At 31.0% G+C, this 20525-nt stretch overlaps 1 protein-coding gene across 2 annotated transcripts in view; it reads left to right on the plus strand.

The window, feature by feature from the left end:
• The window catches only part of LOC141293723 (E3 ubiquitin-protein ligase TRIM62-like), a 64568-nt gene that overhangs the window by 35543 nt on the left and 8500 nt on the right, over positions 1-20525 (plus strand). For both annotated transcript variants that reach the window (XR_012340805.1, XM_073825778.1), the window contains exons 3-5: positions 7323-7418; positions 14186-14442; positions 17271-17386. Coding sequence is in view for 1 of the 2 variants with exons in the window: in XM_073825778.1 (XP_073681879.1) it covers positions 7323-7418; positions 14186-14442; positions 17271-17386 (469 nt within the window). In the remaining variant the exon portion in view is untranslated. The remainder of the gene's footprint in view (positions 1-7322; positions 7419-14185; positions 14443-17270; positions 17387-20525) is intronic.

Below are 20525 nucleotides of genomic sequence, written 5' to 3' on the forward strand. Positions count from 1 at the left end.
GTTTTAACACATTTTATTATGGGTAGTAGCACTATCATTACATTTAAATAATATTTCTGTCACAATTTCTTCAAGTTAAACCAAACTTGTTTTTAACAGGCTGCTGTGAAGACCTTAGGTTTTTGTTTGTATATGATAAAACTATAGTTTTTTTTTCTCAAAAAAATGGTAAAATGCTCATAAAGTGACTCTCAGAGCAGTTCTCGAGATTATGACTTCATATACTCATTAAGGCAGCAGAGACTGAAAACACAACATCATGCACGCTTCATATGTTTGTAAACGAAACAATGCATCTGCACCATTCATTCACAGACACACACACCATGCAGAATTCATATTTAAATGGTATTTTTGTGGCTTAATATTCAGACACTAGTCCATATTGTGTTTTAAGCGTACTAACATACTTTTGATGCATCCATCCGAAGTTTGCCAAAATGTGTGACATTCTGCGTTAAACAGTTAATGACTGGATTTGTGATTCCGTCTCCGTTTTTTTATAAATATTATAAACAAATCTTAAAACCCTTGGTCAGTGCAAATAGTGTATGGTCACTGAGCTCTTATCAAAACCTGCACCCATTTTCTTTTGAATGTGTTGCTCGAATGCAAACTCAAAGATGAGCAAAGCCAGAGTGAAATAAGTTGCGATCGGCCTTCAATGACCTTCTTCCCCCTGCCGTGTGGGATCCTGGGGAAATGTCATGTCAAACTTCCTCTCGCCAGCTCAGATTGATATAAACGTGGGCCGCCTCTGACCTCCAGTGCTCTGTGCGCTCCACGAGCTAAAACCAGCACACTCACTCCTTTGTTCAGACTTTTAGAGCAACCCGATTCGCTGGAAAAATGATTCATTTGCAGGCATTGTGCCACAGCTTCACAGTCAGATTTTTTTTGTTTTAAGAAGTTGTTAGTTCTCTTGATACACTTTTTGAGAGGTGGAGGTAAATGGCACATAAAAAATGTATGGTTTATAATGATCCAGAAACCATTTGCGTTTTATTCCCGAAGTGCACCAGCTGGTTATGTTGCTTTTACTTGACACATTAAAGTCGGCTCTCATCTGTCAGGAATGCACACTGAAACCAGGCAATTTGGATGCTGGGAAGGGCATTTAGCTACTTGTAGAGCACAGACAGCATTTCCCTGAAGAAATGAGCTTTATAAAGAAAGCAATCGCCTTTTTTTTTGCTCCTTGTCCTGGAAAAGGATATAGTTGAGAACTGTTTAATGTTCACTTGTGTTTGAGTCTCATTTCTGATGGATTTTTTTGTAATTATAATTATATTTTATATTTAATAAAAAAAACCTTATTTGAAATATTAGAAATATTAATATAACTTATATTTCAAGGAAACACTTTTCATTTTTATTATGAGTTTAAGTTAAAGTACTAAAATGACTAAAACTAAAACTGAAATAAAATGAATTAAAGGTTAAAAAATCATAGGTTTTTATTTTAAATTGTGCTTTTGATTTGATGTTTTTAATTAGTTCTTTTTTATTAAATATTTCTATTTACCTAGTTTAAGTAATTTTAGTACTTCAACTTAAACTTATAATAAAAATGAGAAGTATTTCCTTGAAAAAAAAATATTGATCAATATTTCTAATATTTCAGAAAAGTAATTTTTTTTTTCCATTTATTAAATATATTCTTTTTTATTTCAGCTTTATTTAAATTACCAAAAATAATTTTAATAAATAGATATTTAAATAAAAATGCTGGTAACCAAACAGGTGACATTAGCGATTGAATTCCGTAGGTTTTTATTTAAAATAACTTTTGATTTTGTTGTTTTTATTAGTTATTTTTTATTAAATATTTTTATTTAACTTTATTTTATTTTAGTTTTAGTAATTTTTAGTACTTCAACTTAAACTTTTATAATAAAAATGAGAAGTATTTCTTCAAAATAAAATAAAAAAAGAAATGTTTCAAAGAAGTTTTTTCTCTTTTCATTTTTTAAATATATTCTATTTTATTTCAGCTTTATTTAAATGACCAAAAATCATTAAAATTAATAAAAGAAGATATTTAGAAAAATGTTTGTAACCAAACAGTTGATGGTAGGTCAACTGTTCCATAGGTTTTTATTTTAAATTGTGCTTTTGTTGTTTTTATTAAATATTTCCATTTACCTTTTTTAATTTTTTTTTTTCAGTTTTAGTAATTTTAGTACTTCAACTTAAACTTATAATAAAAAAGTGTTCCCTTGAAATAAAATAAAAAAGTAGAAATATTTGCAATTATTTCTAATTAATATTTCTAATATTTAAAAAAGTTTTTTTTTCATTTATTAAATATATTCTATTTTATTTGAGCTATATTTAAATTACCAAAAATAATTGTAATAAAAAAAGATATTTAAAGAAAAATGCTGGTAACCAAACAGTTGACGGTAACCATTGAATTGAATGTTTTTGCTGTTTTTATTAGTTCTTTTTTTAAATTAAATATTTCTATTTACCTTTAATTTTTTTAATTTCATTTTTAATCATTTTAGTACTTCATCCTAAACTAATAAAAATGAGAAGCATTTCCTTGAAATAAAATAAAAAAAAATTCATGTATTAAATATATTCTGTTTTATTTCAGCTTTATTTAAATGATATTTTTAGTAGTTTTAGTTTCAGTAAAATACACTGGTCCCAACAGCTTTCATTGCCATGTCAATATTTTCAATGAATCACCTCTATTAAAATGTCATTATGCTGGAATGTTGGACGGATATATTTTTCAGGATTATCTTGTTTAGAAAAATGTGACCTGCCCTCATTGTTGTTCATTTCCATCTGGAGCAACAAAAACATGAAGTTAGTTGTGTTTCCTAAGGCAAGCATCAAGCATTGCTCACACTTTAGCATTAGAGTTTATTCAAATCCCTAACCTTAAGTATTAAGCTTTGTTGTGTAAATCATCACTCACTATTTGCTAAGGCTACAGCCATGATTAACACTTCAAATCTTGCTGCTTATTGCTGAGAGAGGTGTAAATAAACTTGCTTATTTACCAAATTTCACTTGTCCGACAGTTCAAACAAGTAAAATTTAATTTAATTAAAAATTTTTTTGAATGTTTATTTATTACAGGCTGTGATAATAATATAGTTGCAATCGAAATTATTCAACCCCCTTGACCTGCTGCAGAGAACTACATTTCGTGAAAAAAATTCAACAAAGGCATCAGTACACTATTAGAGAAAGTTTATTAATACACATTTGAGTAATTCTGAGAATGTAAGTTGATGAATAATGAAAAAAAAAAATCCAGTTGACTCTAAACCTTCATGTTCAAAATTACTCAACCCAAAAAGTCAAATGTAGTGCAGAATCTTTTATTCTTTAAAACCACCAATAAACACTGTAAGTGCTTAGAAGCTTCTGTCATCTCTCTACGGCAATCTTGGCCTATTCCTAGCCTGAAAAAGCGTCCAGATCACTGATAATCATTGGTTTTCACTTTGCCACTGCTTTCTTCAAATTCAACCAAATATTTTGAGTGAGAATTAAATTTGGAGACTGAACAGGCCTCTCAAAAACATTCTACGACTGATCCCTGAACCAATTTCAGTTTTGTTTTTTGTAATAAGTGTGCCTGTGTTAATGCCAACTGCATACATTTTGGCTCAGGTGTCTATTTTTAATGAAATTTTAATATTTCACCATTTCCTTCAAAAAAATCAATTTGACCCTTTGTACAAAAAATACTCACACTCAGGACCTTAAGGACAAAAATGTCCACATTGAAACCCATTAAAACTGCAATGCAAATTTTTAACCCAGGGCCATTTGACTATAAATGATCCAATATTTACTAATAGGCATTCATTATATCGGCAAGGCTTCAAATTTTACATTTTTACCATTTTTTACCAGATTGTGCCATTTTTATTATTATTATTTCTTTTTTCAAATTTGGCATATACAATAAAAAAAATCTAACACTACATAATATAAATGCCTCAAAATTAATGTTTTTTGTTCTTCACTGAAACGCCCAAGAATCTAATAAGCAAAGAAAAAAAAAATTCTGCTCAGCATTTAGTATATGAAAATAACAATTTTTCTTTTTTTCATAAAAAAAAAACACACCTGTGGCATTATGCAAACAAACCAACATTTAAAGGGTTACAATTCTGAAAATTAATGTAATTAATGAATGTTTGGTATCTATGGATAGAACAGATGCTGGTTAACAAAATCAACATCAGTGAAAGTGGAAAAAATATTAATAAATCATATTTTTATGACAGTTTTTGGACATGGACATTTTTGTCCATTTTGCACCTATGTGTAACTTTTTTTTTTTTTTTTTTTTTCTTTTTTTTTTGAAAGCACAAGGGTTAAGTTGATTTGGATGTATACTTTGGGGATGATTGTCCTGCAGGAAATTCCATTGATTACTAGCTTCAGTGCACCAAAGGCATGGCATCACAATTCTTGCCAAAATGGCCTAATATTTCAAAGAATTCATGATGTCCTTCATACAGTCATGATTTCAGTTAAACACTCCAAAACAGGACTGGCCCACCTCAATGTTTGACGATGGAGATGGTGTTCTGCTTATATGCTTTGCCTTCTTAACACCAGACATACTGTTCATCCATAAGTCCAAAAAGTTTCAGTTTGGTCACTTCACTCCATAAAACGTTCTTCCAGAACTCCACCGGTCTATCCAAATTAATTTTACCATGCTCAAGTCATGCTTTTTGTTCTTCCTGGTTTAAGTGTGTTGCCTGAACATAAAGGCCATACTTGTCTAGTGTTCTACTCATACTCTGCATTGAAATGTTTTTCCTTCTTGTCTCAGTTGCTCTGATCAAACATTTTATAATTTGTGCTTTTTTTTGTTCAACATCCTCAAAGGTTTTCTAATACAACATATTTTAAACTAAGAAATAAGGCTGCCAGCTGTGTGTCTAGGAACTTTTAATGTCTTGGTAATCTTCATGTAGCCTTAGACTTTCTAATATGATAAAAATATTTCTTCGGTATAGCTTTTGTGAGAGCTTTGTTGCTCATATTTGCTACTTAACTTCAGCACATGCATGGGCTAAATGTATATTTGTGTAACAGCCCAAGCTAATTATGTTTTTAATTGAGTTTCTAAAGGCTTAATTGTGTTTATTAAAGAGACTTAAAACAGCGATGTTGAATAGGGGTTGAATAATTATGACAGCTGTTTTAATTAAAAGTCCTATAACTTAAAGACATTATATATTGACATTATCACTTTTAATACGGCAGTAAACTGTTGTAGATGCAATTTTTATAAAGTCCTGGATCTTTAGTAAAAAAAAAATCTCTGGAAGTCTCTAGAAGGTTGAATAATTTAGATTGCAACTGTATATGCACTGCATGTTTCAGAGTCTAAAATGATGAGCAGTTTTCAAAAACAACAAAAAAAGTAGCAATGGTAATATGATAATTATTATTTTTTAGAAGTATTCACAAAGTTTTGGTCAAATTGTGCAACCCAAACTTGGATTTTTTTGCAATACATTTTGACCCTAATCATATAGCTCTATTATACATTAATATATGTATATTATGCAGTTAAACCCTGGCTCAGGTGTATTGTAAAGGGGGCTGGTGCTTTTTGCCTGTGACTATTCTGCCTCTAGGTGTGCAAACATGGCCCGTCGTCCTGATTCTGCCACGTCCACTGCAGCAGAGACCCACTTTCCCTGACACAGACCTCTCTGGAGACTCGCTGTTTATTTATTAATTTCTGCCTTTTTTTGCTTGCAACTATAAAGCCACCTTTCTCTGTTCCTTCCCTTGCAATTTGAAACTTCCAGTCTAGATCAAAACCATGCATGAAAGGGCTGAATTATAGTAATATAGCCTATTTCAGTCATAAAAGGTTTTATCAGATATCGGCACTCGGGAAGCTATTCAGAATTTAACCGAGGACATTAAGTCAAAGTTGAAGCAAATTGAAATATTTCTCATTGTTAGGGTCCTAATGGATCTCATTTTCAGTCTGACACACCGTTTATTTCCTATATGTGACCCTGGACCACAAAACCAGTCATAAGGTTAAATTTTACAAAACTGAGATTTATACATCATATGAAAACTCAATAAATAAGCTTTCTATTGATGTATAGTTTGTTAGGATAGGACAATATTTGACTGAGATACATCTATTTGAAATCTGAAATCTGAGGATGCAAAAAAATCAAAAAGACTGAGAAAATCACCTTTAAAGTTGTCCAAATTAGGTTCTTAACAATGCATATTACAAATCAAAAATTACATTTTGATATGTTTACAGTAGGAATTTTACAAAAAATCTTAATGGAACATGAACTTTACTTAATTTCTTAATGATTTTTGGCATAAAATCAAAATCAAAAATTTTGACCCATGCAATGTATTTTTGGCTTTTGCTACAAATATACCCCAGCGACTTAAGACTGGTTTTGTGGTCCAGGGTCACATATGGGCCATTCTAAAGAAATGGTGCAAATGCTGTTCCACTACCAAAAAAACGCAAACTTTTAAGTATTCAAATCTTAGATGTTTATTAAGATCCTTCTATTATCTATCGAAACCCGTAATGGTCTTTAAAATATTAGTAAGCTCAATATATAAAAAATCATCACTTATTGGGGACTTTCAAATGGGAGGTGGCTGTCCCGAACCATTTATAGATCTATATGGACCTATAGGTTTCATCATTTTGAGGTAAATGTTCAAAAGTATGAAAAATCTCTGTGTAACTTTAGGGAACGTCACTACCAAACACCTTTTTTCTGCAAATAAGCACACTTTTTTTTTTTTTTTGTCTTCCATGAAAAGAGAATGGGGCGGTTGTTGCTGGTTACGGTATGATGACTGAAATCGTGAAATGGTCTTAAACCTTTAAAATACACGGGCCTTCAGCCCAGTGTGTAATTTTGTTCGGCTTCGGACAAGAATTTTCAGTTCGGGGCATCCCTAATTATTACTGTGTTTCGGTAGTGACAACTTTCTGAAAATACAATATGAGAATTAACTGCACAGTTTTCAGAAATATGTACCTTTGGTATTATACAATTTGTATACATATACATTTTTTTTTATTTTAAGACGTTTCCAACTCTGACTTTGGATCCCAATGTGCTCTCCTATAGCATCATGGTCAGTGATTTTTATTTTAGCCAATCACGCAGTGAAGTTTTAGTAACATCACATTTATTACTGTCAGAGTTTTAGTATCTCTTTCAGAAAGGCTTTGGAAGCAGTTCAGACTAATTACTTTGGGTCAGAGGTTGGCAGAGTAATGGGCAATAAATGACATGATCTGTTGTGCTGTGGTTTCCTTACAGAGGGAGATGAAGGAGCAGCTGGCGACTCTACAGGACAGTGAGAAGGGTCATACGGAGGCTTTGCAGCTACTGCAGAGACAGCTCACCGAAACCAAGGTACGCTTCTGTCAGCGCATATTATTTTGAAAAGAAAAATCACCAATTTACTTTGCTGCTCTATAAAACACACAATTTTTCTGTGGAATTCCATTAAGGGGGCGACCTAAGCCATTTAACGATTGAAGCGAATGCTGTTTTGCTGCTGTCATTTTAAATTATGCTCCACTCTCTTGTAATCAGAATCATATTGTGATATGTAATAGTTTCTGTAGTCTTTATTTCTGAATGTTTTATGCCAGAGGGTCGATTTTAGATTGATAGACCCGGCGGTGATTTATCATTCACACATTCAGCGCCCTGATTAAATGACTCCAGCTTGATATTGAAACCACGTCTCCATTTCATCTCTGATGGGACTCTATTAAACCTCATCTGGAGTCAGGTTTTGTGGAAATCGAAATACAGCTGACAAACAGCACATACTGCCCACCGCGGCCATTACAGATTCATAGCGGGTCTCTCACTTTGTCGCTTGCTCATTTCTCTCCCTCTCTCTGTTCTGTTGACACTGAATTTCCAACAAGCAAATTGGTTTATTGAGCAGGTCTTTAATCTTGACACCTTGTTTTAATCAGTGAAGAGAGACACCGCAGTCAATACTGCAACTTTGTCCATCTCCATGTTTTCGTCATTCCCTTTTTTAATTATCCTACCTTTTGCTATTAGGGACTATTGCAGAGGAAGAGTCTCCTGACACTGTGGACCTCTGGTGTCGGTTTAATTGGTCATTAGTTAGTCTTCAGCCTACATTTAATACAACACTGTCCGCAGTCTCACTGATATGTGTCTTTGTGGATAAGGGCGTTTACACAGAATTAATAATGTAGCCTGTATAATTTCATATTAAAGCCTGAATAAAACTATGGGCATGCATTTTTCAGATTTGTGACCTTTTTAGGAGCGGCAGCTCTTAAAGTAATAGCAGCCGAATAACCTTATAACTCAGTGGCTGTGATGTCTATTAATCAAAGAACGAAAGAAAAAAGAGAGAATCAGTCACTTGTCGCATGTAAGCATTTATCTATATTTAATTTAGTATTTAGTGTTTGATAACTTTATTCAGTTACTGTATATTTCCTACTTGCTGAAAGGCACAGGTAATTAATTTGAAGATAGAATGTGAAATTATTGCAATATTAAAATACATAGTTGTTTAGAAAAATTCATTTTTTAATTAATTAACAGCACTAATTACACTACTAGTCAAAAGTTTTTTTTTTATGTTTTTAAGTCTTTTTTGCTCACCAAGCCTGCATATATTTGATCCAAAGTAGTGCAGCAAAACAGAGAAAAAAAGTGTAATATTTTTACAATTTAAAATAACTGTTTTCTATTTGAATATATTTTAAAATGTAATTTATTCATGTGATCAAAGCTAAATTTTCAACATCATTACTTCATTATTTCATTTCACATCATCCTTCAGAAATCATTCTAATATGCTGCATTTATCTGACATAAAAAGCTTTTGTAAAAATATACACTGTACAATTCAAAAGCTTGGAGTCAGTGTATATATATATATATATATATATATATATATATATATATTTTTTTTTTTTTTTTAAGGAAAGAAATTATAGAAATGATTACTTTTATTTAGCAAGGATGCTTTAAACTGATCAGAAGTGATGATAAAGACATTTCGATTTCGATTTTCAAAATCGATTTATATTTATCAAAGAAACCTGAAAAAATTATTCTCAGCTGTTTTCAACAAAATTATAATGTTTTTTGAGAAGCAAATCAGAAAATTAGAATGAGTTCTGAAGGATCATGTGACTGGAGTAAAGATGCTAAAAATTCAGCTTTGAAATTGCAGGAATAAATTAAATTTTAAAATGTATTCAAATTGAATACAGTTATTTTAAATGGTTGAATATTTTCAAAATTTTACTATTTTTCCTGTACTTTGGATCAAATAAATGCAGGCTTGGTGAACAGAAGAGACTTTAAAAACATAATATATATATATATATAGACTTTTAGTGTGTATAGATTGAAAAGATAGAGACATAAGTAAATAAATAAATAAATCAATATGGTCGACATTTCTATCACCTTTTAGTTTTTCCTCCACTTGTCGACAGAAAATGAACCCTGTTTACTCTTATAATACCAGTTCCTATTTATATTGTGAGTGATTCATCAGTACTTGTTATTCCAGACAGAAAGTGTAATAACTTGCACCATGTCTGAAAGGACCGATGTCACCAAGCCCTCTTTTTGCAACCTGTCCTCTCCAACCGGTCATATAGACCCACTGTTGACAATCCAATTCATTTCTAATGCACAAAAATCTGTTTGTTTTTCGGTGAATATCCTGTTTTACAGCATTCATATTGCAGAATTAAAATGGATTGCAAGCCACTTTGGATATTACATGGTACAACAAATTCCTTGTAGTCCTTTAAGTCGATTTAAACCTGACTTGTATCTCAGTAACTGTGTTTTCTGCAAGCAGGACGTGTTTTCGTTTCATTGATCTTCCAGATTGCACATTTATCCCGAAAGCTGATTAAACTTCAGTATCTTTCAGTTCTTTCCCAGGCTGTCCGCTGAAAATGTAGATGTTTGCATTGACCAGCCAGTCGTATCCTGTCTGGATTTATTGATGCGGTGCTTTAAGATGCTTACGAAGAGCCCGACGCTTGACATTGACATTCAGAACCATCAATGCAAAATGCATCCTGCAGCCCAGACTCTCCTTTAGAGATAAGAGATCCGCCTCAAGAGAGCTGTCACAGCACAACCTTTTGAGAAGGAGATTTATTGAGTAAACCGAACGCAATAATAAAGCAGCCTCATCGCTTATAAATGATAAGAAAGTGGCTAATTCAGTGCTGTGTTAGACTATAGATCATGTAAACTAAAGTGAAAATTCTGTCATTAATTACTCAACCTCATGTTGTTCCAAACCTGTAAGACCTTCGTTAATCCTCAGAACAAAGTTGGCTCTTAAGTTGGCTGATAGCTATGATTTTCAGGAATGGAATTTTGAGAAAAAAAATGTGCATTGATACACCTTTAGTAAATGCTACTTGGTTTATTTTGATAGGTTAACTGTTTTTGTGGTGTTCTTAAGCGAAAGACATTTCTACTTGCTGCAATAAATCTAACATGTAGTTAGAGTTTGAGTAACTTATACTTAATTATTTTAAGTTTACTCCGCAGTCCTTAAGTACAATTCACTCAGCCACGGTTTGTAAACTTTACTTAAACATCATAGCACTGAAAAAAACCACGCAAGTTACGTAACCTAACAACAAAAGCAACCATAAAACAGTGTAAATACATCTCGAAAACGGCAAAAAAAAAGTAACCTCAATAATAATTCATGCCCAAGTGCAAGATGGGAATAACAGGATCATGACTTTGATATATACACACTTAAAAATAAAGGTGCTTTAAAAGGTTCTTCACAGCGATGCCAAAGAAGAACCATTCAGTCAAAGGTTCTTTAAAGGACCATCTCTTTCTTACCTTTTTATAATCTGAAGAACATTCTTTCGCCACAAAGAACCTTTTGTGAAACAGAAAGCTTCTTCAGATGTTAAAGGTTCTATTTGGAACCATTTGGACAAAAACGGTTCTTCTATGGCATCGTGAAGCACCTTTATTTTTAAGAGTGTACTTAAACAATCTTTGTAAAAATAACAAACATTTCCAAGTAAAGCATGAGTATAAGTTCAAATTTTAAATTCTACAAGTTTAAATTCAATTTACTCTCTTTTTTAAAAACAAGTGATTTATATACTTTTCTTTTAATGTTATATTTTTGTACTAGGATTTTTTTTCCATCCAATATTTTGCAGAGACACTGCCTCCCTTGCCTCCTCGTAGAAAACGCTCATGTCAATAATAGCTCTAGTTCATGTTTGCTTGTTTGTAACTTGTTGCCACCTCCCCGCTAGCATGCTCTAGATTTAGCTCGCTGACAGATCCTCTCGTCTGAAGTGCCGATTTCGAATCTGAATGGAAGACCCCAAGGAAAGATGTGTCTGATTAGCAGATGTCGCAGCGAGCAAGTTGCACTGGGCTCATGGGAAGTGTTTACTGGCTTTAAATAGACCCCATCCGAGACAGCGTGGCCCGTGGGGAGAACGGTTTCAGGAGACCAACACCACTTCAGCATCACAGTCCCAATCATCCATCAGGCGACACCAGGTGGGCTGACTCAGCCGATGCAAAAGACGCCAGAGACAGACGTGGTCTTAATAGGATTTCATCTTCCTGGTGGCATGGAAATCACATTTCCCATTGGAAAGACAGAAGTGGAACAAGTCCTTTATTTTATTTGTTAGTAGGGGTAATCTTGTAATCGGTGAGGTCTGTGGTTTTCCTCCAGCTTGGCGAAGAAAGAATTGAAAACCTAGAGCTTGTCTTGTTTGTATGGACGACCATCAGTGGAACGGCTTCTGTCCTGCATCGATTCGACCTTGAGGTTTGCCGTCTTTGATCTGCCGACTGTAACTGATGTTCTTTACACTTTAATGGAGATGATCGGCTTCCTCAGAAACCTCTTGTTTTATCTCTCCGACTTGTTTTCCTCGTTTTCAGTCAGTGGTGAGGTTTGTTGACTAGTTTCACAATTCTCTTTTACGTTCACCATCGACCCCCACTGCTTTTATCTGGATGCTCATCTGCTCGTCTGCATGTGTAATCATGTCCTTCTCATGGTGGCTGTCCTGCAATAACCCGGAAGGAGCAGGGAGGAGCAACCCTAATGCCATTTCTACTGGCTATTAGACCGTATCCCTCTCTCTAATGATGTGGTCTTATGAGGCACTTTCCACTTGGTTAGTTCACTATGTTCCACTGAGACTCTACCAAAATAATAATGTTATAATAATAACTGTACATGTACATACAAAATAAAAAAATAAGAATTGAATATGAATATAGAGAACTTGCATATGTTTTTTTTCATCCTGAGACTGTAATAATAATAATAATAATAATAATAATAATTATTATTATTATTATTATTAACATATATAGAATATTTATTTTTTATATAAATATAAAAATTATTTAATATAGATATAGAGACCTTAAATATAATTTTTTTACTTTCCACTTGTCCACTTCAGACTGCAGAAATAATAAGACTTTTTATTATTATTGTTGTTGTTGCTGCTATTATTATTATTATTATTATTATTATTATTATTATTATTATTAACATACATTTTTATATAGAATGCTTATTTTGTTTTATATAAATATAAAAAATATTTAATATGATAATAGATACCTTAAGTATTTATTTTTACTTCATTCTGAGATTGCAGAAATAATAATAATATCAATATTATTATTTATTAAAATACATTTATTTTATATAAATCTGTATTTTGTATAAATATAAAATAAATTATTTATTTTGAATATAAAGACCTTAAATATAAGTATTTATTTTTACTTTCTACTCAGATTGTCCACTTCCTCCTGAGACTGCAGAAATAATAATAATAGCAATAATAATAATAATAATAATATAAATTATTAATACTGATATTAATATAAGAATAAATAATAATAATTATTAGTAATACTACTACTACTACTACTACTACTTAATGATAATAATAATAATTTATTATTATTATTATTAATAATAATTAATAATAATAATAATTATTATTATTATTATTGTTATTATTATTACGTTTATGTTAATATCAGTATTAATATTTAAATATTTAAATATTATATATACAAAAAATTGAAAATTAGTAATACTAATAATACTACTAATAATAATAACAACATACATTTATTTTATATATAATATTTATTTGTTTTATATAAATATAAAAAATAATTAAATTTGAATATAGGGACCTTAAATATAAGTATTAATTTTTACTTGCCACTCTGATTCATTTATAATTCTTCCCGAGACTTAATTATTATAATAATAATGATAATAATAATAGTAATTATTATGATATTAATTATAACAATTAATTACTATATACATATATATTTCATATTTGTTTTATATAAATATACAATAAATAATTTTATATGAATATAGATACATTAAATATAAGTATAATGGTTTGCAGATTCTACTTGCTTGATAGTCCACTTCGTCCCAAGACTCTGCAGAAGTAAATTAATAATAACTTGTTTTATATTAAATATATCATTTAATATCAATATAGAGACATTTAAATATAAGTAATATGGTTTTGAAACGACAACTACTGCTTTTAGTTGTGTCCTTGCCAGATGAGTCTCTTACATTTCCTAATTTGTATTTTTATCCTTCAACAATTTGAATCCAAAGTAAGACATTATTCCACTCGCTAAATTCTTATTTTCCTCATCTCTTGTAGCTCCACTTGCTGCAATTTCCCTTCACGCTCCAGTTGTATTTTAAACAGCAAATATGTTTTTCTTTGTCTGCAGTTTTGTCACTTCAAGGTGTGTTTTATTTAGGACACACAAATTGCCCAATGCTGGAAACTTCATGTCAGTATCATTACTCCAGTCTTCAGTGTTACAGGATCCTTCGGAAATCATTCTGATATGCTGATTTGCTGCTCAAGAAACATTTAATGTCATTAATGTTAAAAACAGTTGTGCTTCATTTTTCCGGATCCTTTGAATACAACATTTCAAGCATTTCTTTGAAATGTGAATCATTTTTATAATCATAAATGTCTTTTAATATCACTTTTGGTCAATTATTTCTTTCTCTGTGTCTTTAAACTGTGTCTAGTCTAACAAATTGTTTCTCTTCTCCGCTTCAGTCATCAGCGAAGAGCCTTCGTGCCACAATCGCCGATGCATTCGAGCGACTGCACCGCTTCCTGCGGGAACGTCAGAAGAGCATGCTGGAGGAGTTGGAGTCGGATACGGCGCGCACGCTCACTGATATCGAACACAAGATCCAGCGCTACAGCCAGCAGCTCCGCGACGTCAAGGAAGGCATCCAGATCCTTCAAGACCGACTCAGCGAGACCAGCCGGCACGAGTTCTTGGAAGGAATAGCACTGACATCGGACAGGTACTGAGGAGGGCATGTGACTCCGAGAGAGAGAGGAGTGGATGAGCGTGTGTTGTGTGGTAGTTTGAGATTCTCTGGTCTAAAACGTTTTGTCTTTTTTCTTGTAACTGCTGGTCAGGGAGCAAGTGATTCGTGGAGGGTATTGCTGGTGGAAGCTACCAAGGCAAGTCAGGTTATTTGACTTATGTATGTGACCGTTGCCCTTTGCCTTATGTCACAGTCAGAAGGTCAGACGAGAAATCACTGCAGAACAGACTAGGTTGAGGTTAGTTAGAAAGTAGAAAGAGTAAGAAAGTCAGTGGGGCTGGGTATTAACCAAACGTGAATTTGATTTACATTAAATTTACATGTTTGCGATTCAGTTTTTGATCTTAAGATTTGATCTTAATTTAACAAAATTTTAGATTCTATTCTAATCGCTAGGGTTTCCAGTCTTCCAGTTAATTTCCGTATACTTTCCAAAAGTTTACCAGAAATTTTTCCCCCTCTTTGCAACCCTAATTCTGTCTCTCTCTTTTTCTCTTTCTCTCATTTATATTATACATATACATTTTTCCCAAGGAAAAAAAAAACCTAAGCTAACAGTCATTTGATACATTACTATAATGTTTAATGGTAAAATTAAAAACTAATTTGTATATAGTAATGTTCATATAATGGATATTGTCACTATTTGATTAAATTTCAATTTGATTCTATTTTGATCTTGATTTTTGATTGCAATTCAGTATTGGTTTGTTTACATATATGCAAATATACACACACACACACACACACACACACACACACACACATATATATCTTTCTTTCTTTCTTTCTAAATATGCATTCATGTTCATAAATGTAATTGAGTAATTATGTGTCTACACCAATTTTTATTTTAAATACAAACATTTAAAATGTTGGCTGTCATAACTTGTTTCCATGACAGAATTATTTAAGCTTAATACATATTACAAAAAACAAGTTAGGTAAAAATATATCAGTAAAATATATGTTAAAAAAGAATGTAAAATGCAATGCGATTTTTACACGTTTTTAAGAAGTCTGTTCTGCTCACCAAGCCTGCATTTATTTGATCTAAAGTACAGCAAAAACTAAAATTTTGAAATATTTTTACTGTTTAAAGTAACTGTTTTTTATTTGAATATATTTTAAAAGGTAATTTATTCCTGTGTTTTCAAAGCTGAGTTTTAGCATCATTACTCGAGTCAAATGATCCTTCAGAAATAATTCTCATATTCTTGTTTGCTTCTCAAAAAACATTTATTATTATTATTACTACGTTGAAAACAGCTGAGTAGAATTTTTTTCAGTTTTTTTTTTTGATAAATAGAAAGTTCAGAAGAAATATTTTCTAACAGTATAAATGTCTTTTATAATCCTTTTTGATGTATTTAAAGCATCTCTGCTAAATAAAAGTATTAATTTCTAAAATTTCCTTCCCAAAAATTGTACTGACTCCAAGCTTTTGAATGGTGTAGTCTACATGTTAGTGTATATGTTACAAAATCTTTGCATTTCAGATTAATGCTAATCTTTGGATGTTTCTATTCACCGAAGAATCCTGAAAAAATGTACTCAACTGCTTTGAAATAATAATAATAATAATTGTTTCTTGAACAACATATCAGCATATTAGAATGATTTTTGAAGAATCATGTTAAAATGAAGACTGGAGTAATGATGCTGAAAACGTAGCTTTGGTCACAGGAATAAATTACATTTTAAAATATATTCAAATAGAATACCGTTATTTTAAATAGTAAAAATATTTCAGAATTTTACTGCTTCTGCTGTATTTTGAAGCAAATAAATGTAGGCTTGTTGAGCATAAAAAAAATCTGAAAAAATCTTACTGATCCCAAACTTTTGAACGATAGTATGTATAGTTGCACTTATAAATTTTCCTTAATTTCTCAGATATGGCCACTATTTCAATTTTGGTGCATTGATGTTCTAGACTTCTTTAATAAAAACTTAAAAAATGTACAAAAACTTGACTAGTAGTGTATTTTTAACTAAAGAGCATCTAGAGTTTATTTTTGTCGGTAACTATCAAGCTATGGTCAGTAATTGATTTTTTTTAATGTAAACGTAACATTACTTAACATTTACAAACTGTTTTATGGACGTCTTTCGCTAAACGATTACATGAGACGTACTGAATACATTTTGGTAAGCTGTACTGTTTCTTTCAACATACCCTTTGATGTTCAGTCATGTTTATTTTGTGCAATAACTAGTAGTAAAGAGGAATAATTGATCTGTTCACATTTCCGCTTAAACTGAACTGTCCACAGCAATCTGTCAGGCCACCGTAAAGAGCATCCAAAACGATGTTTGTTGTTTGAGTTTCATAAAAAAATTGACAGATTTTAAAAGACAGGAGTTTGATATTAAAAGTAACAAAGCACAAACCGTGTTGGAATTTATGACTTCATATCTTAGCCCTATTAATCAACATAAAGTTTAATCGTGCATTTTAAGAAAAGTGCACTTCTGAATGGGTGCGTAGCAGTCGTTTTTATTTGGGAATGATGAAAAGGGAATGAGTTCTCCATATGGGAAAGAACTAGCATGATTAATGTCGGGCTTGAAATAATGAAAGATCTGCAGAGTTGCCTAGATTGACCTCACTCCCAGCGGCGAATCTGAGCTGTTTGACTTTGCAGGGGCGGCACAGCTATGTAGAAAACACAGTACGACTCAAAAAATGACTGTTTGGAAACAGGATCTAGCCTTTGAGGAGGAATCAGTTGCTTGGGGTTTGGAGGGTTGCCAATGTTGAATTTGAATAATGCAGTTGTTGTCTTCTGTCTCCGCAGAATAAAGGGAAAGATCCATGAAACCAACCTCACCTATGAAGACTTCCCAACATCCAAATACATGGGGCCGCTACAATATACCATCTGGAAGTCTCTTTTTCTGGATATATCGCCAGGTAAAGCACCAGAACAGTAGAATTACATTTTATAGAGTGGCTACTGGTCGCTGAGAAAACAATACAGGCAAATACAGAAACATGAACACTTCCTCTTTGGACAACTTTGATCGGGTATGTTTGTTTGTGTATAACAAATACTTCCCTGCATCTCAACATTATCATGTGCTTATATTCCACGCGTAAGCATTCAGAACAGTGACAAATCCATTTTGCTGCATTTGGCAAGGCAAGCGTTTCTGTTACACGTATTTGAGGTTCAGCCAAGCGCACACTACTGGACTGAAGCTCGTTGCTCTTTCTATTGAGTGGAGACACTAATTTCAGTCTTGTTTGCTGTCATGTTGGAGCTCATTTTACATCATTAATTATACACTAGGTGGGTCAAGATTACGGTCGCTTGGTTTCATACAAGAAACTTGTAAATTTGCACTGAGCCATTAGCTTCTGTCCTGTAGTTTGCAGATGGGATATCTGAACACACCCAAACCTATTTGTTCTGCAGACATGAATGATATGTCAAATCGTGAGGCTTATTGAGGGAAGGTGTGTTAGTATGTGTTAGTTTAGTATTATTTATATTATTATAGTTTTTTGTTTATATAATACATTTATTTCAAATTTTATATATAATAACATTTATAACATTCTCTTTAATTCTCTATAATATATATTTATTTATTTTAATTTTAGTTTTTTTGTTAGTTTTTTTTTTTTTTTTTCTTTTTTTTTTTTACAAGTATATATTAAATATATGTTGAATTAATTTTTCTTATAGTTCAGTTTTATTTATTTCCAGTTAGTATTTTAGTAACTTGCTCAGTTATTTGCCAAGGCAATATTTCTAATCATTTTTAATCATTTCATTTAGTTTAATATAATATTCCTATTTTATTTAGTGTTGAATAAAATTGTTATTTATTTATTTTTTATAGTTATATTTTTTTAAAATATCCTGTTATTTGTTTTATTTTAGTTTTGTTGTTGTTGTCATTTTTGGTAGTTTTTCTTGTTTTAAAACATTTAAATATTTGTATTTTTTATTTTAAATATATAAGTTGAATTAATTTTTCTTATAGTTCAGTTTTGTTAATAATTTTTTTTTCAGTTAGTTATTTAATAACTTATTTATTTGCCAAGGCAACATTTCTGATTGTTTATAATCTTTTTATTTAGTTTTTCATATATTCCTGTTTTATTTAGTTTTAATAATATTGTTATTCATCATTATACATTTTTTTATAATTATTTTTCTTTATTTGTTAATTTAATTTTTATTTTGTTGTTGTCATTTTTAGTAGTTTTTCTTATTTTTTTAAATTATTATTATTATTATTATTATTATTATTATTATTATTATTATTATTAATAATATAGAAGTTGAATTTATTTTTCTTATAGTTAAGTTTTACTTTTTATATATTTCCACTTAGTATTTTAGTAACTTATTCAGTTATTTGCCATGGCAACATTTCTAATCTTTTCTAATCGTTTAATTTAGTTTTTCATATAATATTCCTATTTTATTTTGTTTTAAATAAATTATTCATTTATTTTTGTTATAATTGTATTTTTTATATAATTATGTTTTATTTTAAATTTGTTGTTGTTGTTATTTGTATTATTTTAGTTGTTGTTTCTAATCGTTTCATTTAGTTTTTCATATAAATATTACCATTTTATATAGTTTTAAATAAAATTCTTATTCATTAATTTTTTTATAATTATATTTTTCATATATGTATTTTTTTATTTTAGTTTTGTTGTTGTCATTTTTAGTGTTTTTTTTTTCTTTTTTAAAATATAAAAAAAATAGAAGTTTTTTTTTTAATTAGTTCATTTTTTTTTCAGTTAGTAATTTAGTAACATTCAGTAATTTCCCAAGGCAACATTTCGAATCGTTTCTAATTGTTTCTTCATAATTGTATTTTTTTATATAATTGTTTTATTTTAAATTTGTTGTTGTTGTTGTTATTTGAATTATTTTAGTTGTTGTTTCTAATTGTTTTATTTAGTTTTTCATATAAATATTACCATTTTATTTAGTTTTAAATAAAATTCTTATTCATTTATTTTTTATAATTACATTTTTCATATATTTATTTATTTTTATTTTAGTTTTGTTGTTGTCATTTTTAGTGTTTTTTTTTTCTTTTTTTAAATATAAAAAAATAAATAAATATAAGTTTAATTTATTTTTCTTATAGTTCATTATGTATTTTTTCCAGTTAATAATTTAGTAACATTCAGTAATTTCCCAAGGCAGCATTTCTAATAGTTTCCATTCGTTTCATTTAGTTTTTCATATAATATTCCCATTTCATATAGTTTCAGCTATTTTTTTATTTTTTTTCTTCAACATTTAAAATAGTTTTAGTTTCAGTAAATTGTAATAACCTTGCATCAGATTGACTCTTTTTGCTCATTGACATTGCATTGCAAGAAGAACCTGAATCTAGAGACAAGTATATCATAACCTCCTAGAAACTGCCCAGAACACCATAGCAACCACTCAGGACACCTTAGCAACTGAATATCAGCGAATTGTGGCAGTGAGTTTTAAGCACAACTACATTTTGTTGAGAAAGAAATAGCATCTCATTGAATAGCCTGTTGTTATGCATCAGTTGTACATAAATATAATAATCATGTCCAGAGATCTAATACTAATCATTGTGTATGTATTAGTGCATCCAATTAGAGCTGATCTAATCAGCACAAACACAACCTGTGTGTTTACAGCCCTGTGAATGAGATAATACACGTCTGATTGAGCTCTGCACGAGTTGCCCATTTTAATGGCTGCGGTGAGAAGCGCTGAAGGCCTCCTCCATCTGTATTCCCCCTCAGTAGCCACCTGAGGCAGAGCAATATTTAAAATAACACAGCAGGGAATATCTCGCGCTCTCAATCAATTCTCCAATTTACCAGCGTCCTTTACACGGACAGAAATAGGCAGGGGACGACGCTCAGCCTGTCACATGAAACAAATCCAGTTCAAATCCCTGCTTCCACATTGCTGCCCTCACTGACTCTTATTCTGTACTAGCATGGCGTTTTTGAGTTTCTGTATAGACATTTACAATGACCTTTCTTTCCCCCGTCAACCTGAACAGAATATTTTTTGGCATTTTCTGAA

This window comes from Garra rufa, chromosome 20, assembly GCF_049309525.1.
Source record: "Garra rufa chromosome 20, GarRuf1.0, whole genome shotgun sequence".
NCBI classification, from domain to species: domain Eukaryota; kingdom Metazoa; phylum Chordata; class Actinopteri; order Cypriniformes; family Cyprinidae; genus Garra; species Garra rufa.